This window comes from Enoplosus armatus, chromosome 15, assembly GCF_043641665.1.
Source record: "Enoplosus armatus isolate fEnoArm2 chromosome 15, fEnoArm2.hap1, whole genome shotgun sequence".
In the NCBI taxonomy this organism is placed as follows: Eukaryota; Metazoa; Chordata; class Actinopteri; order Centrarchiformes; family Enoplosidae; genus Enoplosus; species Enoplosus armatus.
This window is the reverse complement of record NC_092194.1, coordinates 9370751-9379570: the sequence shown is the minus strand read 5'-3', so window position 1 is coordinate 9379570 and position 8820 is coordinate 9370751. Positions and strand designations below refer to the sequence as shown.

Genomic DNA, 8820 nt, shown 5'->3' with positions numbered 1-8820 from the left:
CTCCCACACATATATACATAAACACACACATAGACAACACACATGCTCACGCACACACGCGCCCACTCAATCCATCAGAATCCAACATACCTGTGCAGGCTGGGGGGAGCGGTGCTGGAGGGGCTTTTCGGCAGCGTTGTCTCTGAGGGTGCTGTGCTATCATTTGGGAAAGAAGCGGGTCTCAATTGTTTTCTCTTTCCTCTTCCTCTCATTCCTGGAATGCTAAAACTGGACTGATGGACATTTCAGAACTTTGTCTTCCAGACCCTCTCAGCTATCATAACCAGTAGGTGCACCTCGTTTCTTTATTTCCTTTTTTCACTTTTCCTTTTAACCCCTCTGTTGTGATGCAGTTTTGTTCCTTCACTGTCTTTCTTTTCTCTTTTTTCCACTCATTCTTTTTGTTTTTTTATCCTCATCTCTTTTAACAGTGTCTGCTCTAGTTTTGTTTCTTGAGCCCTACTAGTCTAGGCACTGAACTTTTTCTTGTTTTAGCAGTGATGTACTTTCCCTCTCACACCTCCTCACTCACATGCACTTCCTCTTGTTCATTGTTTTAAGGGCTCTTAAATCATGTAGGACCTGACAGTATAGAGCAACAGGGCAGGTGCAGCTGTGTATGCATGAGTATGTATATTTATTGTGTGAGCACATCATGTTTGCCAGTCTTTATAATTTCATTCAGAGCATGGCTGATTGATTTAGCTCGCCCCTCTGCAAAGTGCGTATTTTTTTCCTAAAGAATCTGGGGTACCTGTCCAGTTGGGTTAGGTGGTTGTTTGCTGATGGCTTTGTTCCGAGATCGGGCCGCCCAGGGAGAATGAGAATAATATTTTAAGGAGATGAGATTAATGTGAATCTGTGGAATTGGAGAGGATAAATTACACACCGTAATATTTGTAGTCAGAGAAAGACGAATGAAAGGACCCTGTAACCTCAGCGAGCTGGCAGGTCTGTCCCAGCCAGCGGCACGCAAGCAAAGCTGCTGTCTCAACAGCTCCTGGCTGCTGGGACAGTCTGAGCTTACTGGTAACTTTGTAAATCCATCGATAACTTACATTTGATACAAAATAAGCTACCTTAAATTGTGTAAAATATGTAAAATATTTTTTATTGGAAACAATACTAATATATTTACTTAAACACATTAATGTTAATGTATGAAAAAACAGACTAAAACATTGGGATTGTGTAGTTTTGTTTCAATTTATGGATCATTTTTTAATATCAATCTTTATTATCTTATATGATATTTTCAATATGTATTATTGATAAAGTAGTACATGTACAGAAGTGGTGATTTGTGGAAGACCAGTAAGATGTTTAAAGACATTTCAATGACCTGTTACAGTTGCCTGATACTTCAGATTTTTATTTTATTCTGTTTCTTGAAAAGTGCATTCTTCTGATTTTTCCAAATTGAGTTTTCTCGTAACTTTTCATGTACTGAACATTATTTAATGACACCACAATTGAGGAGTTTAGTTTGTTTTTTAATTCATTAAATTAAATTCATTAAAGCAATACAAACACTGGAAATACTTAACAGAAAATAGTTCAGTGTAAAGTTAGTGTGTATTGCTTTACTTGACCCATTTGTTTACAGGTATTCTTCACTTTGAGCTTTAATCACTGCACATTCATAAAGTCATTCTAGAAAACATACTCATATCTTAGACATTTATGCACTAATCGCCTTAGTTTTTCCTCTAAAATGGATTATACAATTTCACTTCTCTCTCAGATACAGCTTAATACAAAATTACACAGAGATGGCATTTCTGCAACATGTTTTATTACAGTTTTCATTGTAGTATTACCTGCAAGAATTCTCTAAATTAGAAGGCAAAACTACTATAATTAATATTGAGATTTTAAACGGATCTTTACACTACCACACCATATATGTATATTTAACATTTTTAATATAAGATTATCCTTAAATCTGAGGAGACCTTTTTTCATTTTCGAATTATTTCTCTTACAGATGCACTTTCCAACACATTTTGAATCGTATTCATTGCAACAACAAGAAACATGATAAAACATGAAAACATTTGACATTTTCAGATGTGTTGGGAATCATTTGTTTAAAATGTTTTTCAGTTTCAGTTCACTTTATTTGACTTTGTCTCCTTTCAGGTAATCTGGCAAAATTCAGAAATGTATTTTTTAATTTTACTTTTTGACTCAAATGTTATAGTCAATTTATCAAATGTAAAATGATAAGTTCCTAAATTTGTAAATGCAAAATATTTTTCAGTAATGTATTGCAATTCATGTGTATGTTTGTTAATTTGTTAGTGTTTTCCAAAACATTACAGTTTCATATTGACAAATTACAATATCATTAGAGATTTAGTGATGTGTGCAGTGATTGGGAGTGTGTATATAATAATAGCAAATATTGATTAATATTTAATGACACTTGACACGAGAAAGCAGCTGCATTTTTGTGTCCCATGTTCATAATATTTTATTCATTTGGATACATGTAACATTTAAAATAACAGTGAAAAGAGCATTTGCTCTTTCAAAGCTGAGTTGTGAACAGGTGTGTTAAATAGCTTCAGTGACTTACTGTAGATGTGTTATGAAATTGTTTTTAATAATAGTTTTCTTTTCTAAAAAATCTGTCACAATAACGTGTGGAAATGGTGACAATAAATTAGCATTTTCCTGATTACATCTACCTACCGACAGTTAGGTAATAGTGAGATCTCTCCAGCGTTGGCCTGAGTGTGCTGTTGATTTAGGTTCAGCAGTGGCTCTCTTCAGCTAATTGTACAGTGGTATTTGCAGCCCCTTACTGTGGGCTGGATGTGGCCGTGATGCTTGGTTGAGAGGATTAGTGGGACGTATTTGCTCCATGTAATTAGCACAGCAGTGTTGGGGAATCACTGTAGTATACACTCTATAGATTGACCCGAGGGCTTCGCCACTGCCTGGGAATTAGATGGAAACAAGAGTTTTGCCTTCAGAATAGAGAGATGTGCTCTTCTCGTCCCGGCGATATTTAGAAATGTGACACATGTAAGTTATTACCAAGTATTCTAACACAGGTTTTACTGAAAGTTTATTTAAGATATGTATTTGCTCAAAATTGGTTTCTGACATTACCGTTGTATATAGCCCTTTACACTCAACCTGTTATTTACTTTTGCTTGGCTTGTATGGCTCATGCAGTGTGATGAGCCATTTGCTGTATGAGGGTGACAGGCTTCTTGTTGATCTTGTATTGCAGTGGCAGTTCGCGCCACTCAGAAGTCAGCCAATGCTGAGGATTGTCAGTTTGAGTTCCTCGGTGCTTTGCTAGAAAACACACACACCGTCTGAGCGGCAATGAATTGAGATGTGACTTGTTTCTGCTTCTAAATGTTCCATCAACACACTCGCTTTCCTTAAGCCCTGTCAGAGCCACTGCTATAAACTAACTAGGCTATCCAATTTCCCTTCATGAAATAAGAGCTTTTTAATGTATTTTTTTAGAGAAACAGAAAGAAGTTAGCACACAATGATGAATTAGATTTCAATTTATTTGACTTCATTCCCAGCTTGCTGCATTATAGCCTGCAAACATCTCCAGCAGTCCTTCTGCTTGATTCTTATTAGGTTTCAGAAAACAAGGCGAGGGAATTGCATTAGTGTATCTTAAGTTAAAAGCTCTTTGCTCTTTGACCAAGTGTTTCATTGTTATTGGGTTAATCAGATTTTTGCTGTCTTCATGGAGATGCTATCGCAGACTAGAGGCAGTGGTGGGTAACCAAAGCAGCCGTGCACAGACACTATCCAGATGGGATCAGCTTACGGTAATTTGGTTTCAGAATACATTACCAGAAGAGGCTCCTGGCCGAGAATGGCCACCCCTCTATGAGCCAGGAGCTGGTGGCCTCTGTAGCTGCAGCGTCCAGCCCAGCTGACCAGCCAACCCACCTGTCCCAATCCCACCCTCCTGATCTCCCAGAGATTTTGGGAGTTGTTGGGATATGTGCCTTTTAAAAAAAACCTAATGTTTTAAAATTCCATTTGTCACCCAATTCTAAATACTTCTTCCTTGTACCAACAGGGCTTTGTTGTCCAATTCATTAGAGAGATTCCTGAGTCCACTGGCCACGCTGGAGCCCTCTCATTTCTGGTATCTAGTATCATTACTTTCACTGTAAATATGTCACTCAGCTAAGGCTGAGCGGGGGGAGGGTGGAGCATGTTGTCCCTATCCAGGCCAAATGGGGATGCAGAGTATATTGACACTCTCTGGTAGTTCACTGTTCTGTAGCTGCAGAGGTATCCGGATTCATACTTGTTAGCGCTTAGGCTGGCTTTTAAGGAGCTGCCACATTAAACTCACTCATTTGTAGTGGTGCTTTTTCCTTAGGCAATTAATTGGGAAAATAAGAGTAAGAAAAGCATGCAATATCCGAACTTTACATTTCTTCATCTGGATTCAGTGCTTTGTATTTAATATTGTGCATAAAAATCAGTGTAAAAGTGGACATATTGTTTTTTCTTTTCATAAAAACCAACATGGCATAAATCTAATTGCAGAAAGTATTACATTTTTTTTAATTATTGGTCAATTTTGGAAGATGTAACTGTTATCATAACATGCTGTCTCTTGAGACCTCACCTGATGTTTGGCCTTTACACCTCTTAGTGATTAGCTACCATGCCTCTTTGGCTATTTCACAACATCCACCCGCACAGAAACCACCAACCGTCACCGCACACGTCCCTCCTGACTTCTCATCCATTGTAACCTTGGACACCTCCACCGCAGTGTGAGAATCTGTTTAAAAATAACCAGGTCCATTAGTCTAGAAGGATAATGCTAGCCTACGTGGGCTCTCATGCCCTTGTGGCAGCAGAGTGCTATCACTGACACGGTGCGTCAGCACTTCTTCCTGTTGCTCCAACATTGAAGGGCTCCTCCTCATTTACACACACATGCATGCACGCACACACACACACACACACACCATCTATAATACAGAAGTTGAGTAAATAACTGAGTCACGAAAATAGCTATTATCATAGTAACACACTTAAAAATACTGAAAACAGCAGAGTGGTAGATTAGTCACAAGAAAACAAAGTTTTCTGTGATTGCCATGTATCCCTGTAGATATGAATGATCACTACATGCTGCAGCTTTTTAGCCACTCTGTTCTTAATGTAGTGGAGGGAAAGTTCTTGGTCCACTAATTCACACTTGGTAAGAAAATGTGATTTAAGGTGGGTAACTCCTTGGGTGTTTAACAGTGAAGGCTATTGGTATTGAACGGCCAGTTGTTTGAAGGTTATGTTTCAGAGCAGTAATTGAAATGCAAAATAACATTAGGATCGATGGTTAGCTTTGTTTATTTATGAAATCAATATTGAAACCGTCCGTCACAGTAGCGGCTCTGATTCCCACTGACAGCCTCACCAAGTCTTCTCTACGTGGCCGGGGTGAGCCTTGCCTCCATTACAAGCACTTTTTTTTCTGATCACTCTTTGGAAAGCTATGATTAAATGTTTCATGCTCATATGTTTAAATACTCCGTATAGTCCGTAGTAAAACGGTGGGGCATCAACTGTTGAAAACTGTAAAATAAAACAGACTGATGCAATGTGCACACTTACAGTAGCTCTGTTATGGGTGTGTCTTTGAGAGAGTACGACTATCGCTCATCCCTGATTTGCCCCAGGGAAGTAGATGTGACCAATAACCAGCCATTAACATGGCAGTGTGCAAAAAGCCAGCCACTATAAGCCTAGTTTCTCTGCTGAACAGGAATTTCTATTGACGTATTTGTTTCTCTTGACCCACATCAAATATGCATTGCTCATATTACAGAAATAACAAAAACCTTTCTGTTTTTAAGTGACTCAAACATTAAATTATGTTAGAAAACATGGCTGTAAAATCCTGTTTCTAGATGTCAGAGCTAAACATAATTAATAAATATTTGGCAGCGTAAAAAACAAAGGCCTTTGAGGGCTCGCTAACTCACACAGAATTAGCAATGCTCTTATAACACGAACCCACATGTATTCTCACTTTATACAGATATGGCCCATTATTTTAATTATTTGTTTAAACTGGTGTCTCAGTTTGAAACAGAATCACTTTTCCTGTGCTGTTTTTACTGGTTCCAGACTCTTTAAATCGCTGTCCCCACATCTTTTTGATAGTTCAAGTATGAAAGGGAAAGTAAAAAGAAAAGGAAATAGCAATTCACTCTAATTGTCAGGCTGTGTTCTGACTCTCCAACATTATTCATTACAGATTAACTTTGTTTGTCTCATGCCTCATAAAACCTCCTTTTTACAACTTCGCTCTTGTAATACAACCATTTCATCTGATGACTGGCAGATTTGTTTGCGTAAAAGAGTGTGTGTGTGTGTGTGTGTGTGTGTGTGTGTGTATATGTGTTTTCTTCTTAGTGTCTATTCCTTCTTGCTCACCTGCCTTCAAATTTTACAACTGTGTTCTTATTTGCCTGTTGGTCACAAAACATGTTCACATTAAAATGCCTCCTTGTGAGACCACCCCTACAGCGCTAAGTGCAATCGAATGGCCGCATTGAGTGGCTGGTTGTTGAACCTGCCACTTGGAGCGACCCTCCCTCCCAGTATGTCCGGTGACACCAGACGTGGTGAACGCATGAAATGTATGTTTAGATTGCCCCCTGAAGGAGACACATTAATTCAGGAAATATCCCCAAAGTTTAATTATTCCTGAATGGTGTGGTGGTGGACACTACCGTATAAATCATTTAGGCCCACCCGCCTTTTTATTACCAGCACTATTTATGGGGAATGTGTGGCAGCTGGTAGAGATGAGCCTGTAAAAAGCTAGAGGCTATTGCTATGACAATGTCTGCTGCTGTTGCAGACAGTCATAGCAATAGTGTTTTGAGCAGCATCAATTCAGTTTGGAACTATTTGAATTGTGTGCTACAACAACAATTTAAATGTTAGAAATCAAGTTTTTGCATGTTGCATGTTATTTTAATCTTGTGATCTTATGACGCACTGACTGGGGACCTGTGCAAATATTTACACATCTGATTGAGTTTAAATGGCCCTGGACAGCTGATAAACCTGCTAATTTTGGCCTGCTAATTTTGTCTTGTATATTTGTGAGTGTGTGTGCATGTGCTTGCATGTGTATTTGTCTGTTTGTATTTGGCTCTTCTTCTTATGAAGAGGACAATTTATGATGGAGGCAGGAGGGGCTCTTTGTTTTAAGTAGGTAGAGTTCCCCCCTAAACAAGGACGGCCTATCAGAAGAAGATTAATGAAGTAATTTCATGCATGGCTCTATGCCTCTGTCCTCCTGTACGCACAGTCACTGTGTCTAAACCTGTGATTTACACTGGACTGTGTTAAGTAGCCTTAACCCTTTATAATAATATTTCTTTCTGTTTGTGATACACACATAAACACACACACTGCAAAAACATGCAACACAATCAGGAATATCTTTCACCTTTCTGATAAAATTTCTCTTGGATATCTTGTGAACAGTGAACAGCGATGCATGACTTAAATTTTTTTTTTTGCTCAAGTTTCCATCATTCATATTTTATAATCCCCCCTCTTTATTTTACATAAAGAACCCCACTGAGAGTACGTGAGAGGTGTGCTGTGGTTGATATCTGCTGGCTTTCCACATAATTTATGGCAGTTAAACAAAACCTAGCCTTAAATGGCTTTTGTAGCATAAAACAGAATTTATTTAATGAGTTATTCCTACAATATTCGTCTGGACAGGTCAGTTATTTGGAGCTTTGAATCTTTTCCTCGGACTTTATTGATTCATTATCCTATTACACACGTAAATTCAAGGAAAATCACACTGATTATGACTGGCATGATACATTGATGATGCGTTGATGATGGTATTATGATGCATGAGATTCTGTGATAAACAATATCTTCAAAACATTAATTTATGATACATCATAGCATCTGTGTAACTGAAGAGGAAACCAACGATCTTTCAAACAGAAGAAATAAAAGTGTATTTAATGTTTATGTATTAGAGTTTTATAGCCAAAGAAGATGAAACAATGTGTAAAAACTGTCTTTTTAGTGGCACGTACACAAACAGTCAAAGTGACAAAGAGCACAATATTTTAGAGTTAAAACACACGTTGTAAAGGAAGGATCCACCTATGCCTCAGTATTGCAGGAGAGTGTATTGTGATATTGGTGCCAGTGTATCAGTAACGTATCACACAGCACCAAGTTGTGTCTGATGTCATTAACTACACCAGCAAGCTTTGAAGGAAGCTTTTAATATACAAAACATTGATAATCAGAAACAGTTTTTAAGGGTGATTTTTGCCAGTAGTGGACTATAATTACTTTTTCTAGTTATCATGAGCCATTGTTAATGTATGTTGTTAAATTATACCATGGCCATGCCACATAATGGATGTAATGGAAACTAATCTTTTCTAATGAAAAGGCAGAATTAGAAATTTGATCCCAAATGTACTGCACGGCAGGCTAGACTTATCACTGAACTTCTTTTTTACATACAGTAGGATGAGCTGTCCAATTCTGCGGGGAGCTTCCCCACTGGCTCTGCATAGACGATTGTTAACTCTTTGCTCTCCATAGCGGGAAGTTTAGACAACCGACAGCTCTCTCACATCCTCCTCTGACAGTAGTTCTATCATTAGCCATTTGCTTCTCTCAACATCCTGAACTCAGCCCCTTTATAAGAACTAGATCTGCCCAGTGCGGCCCAGACAGTTTACGTCAGACAAACAGCAGCGCCTGTATCACAAGAGGCCCTCTCTCTCCTGCCAGCAGCATCTCTAGAAC

At 38.4% G+C, this 8820-nt stretch overlaps 1 protein-coding gene across 2 annotated transcripts in view; it reads left to right on the top strand.

The window, feature by feature from the left end:
* The first annotated feature begins 236 nt into the window (after positions 1 to 236).
* esrrb (estrogen-related receptor beta) overlaps positions 237 to 8820 on the top strand; it is a 39612-nt gene continuing 31028 nt past the window's right edge. For both annotated transcript variants that reach the window (XM_070919911.1, XM_070919910.1), the window contains exons 1-2: positions 237 to 286; positions 4067 to 4135. In XM_070919911.1, the coding sequence (XP_070776012.1) occupies positions 237 to 286; positions 4067 to 4135 (119 nt within the window). The remainder of the gene's footprint in view (positions 287 to 4066; positions 4136 to 8820) is intronic.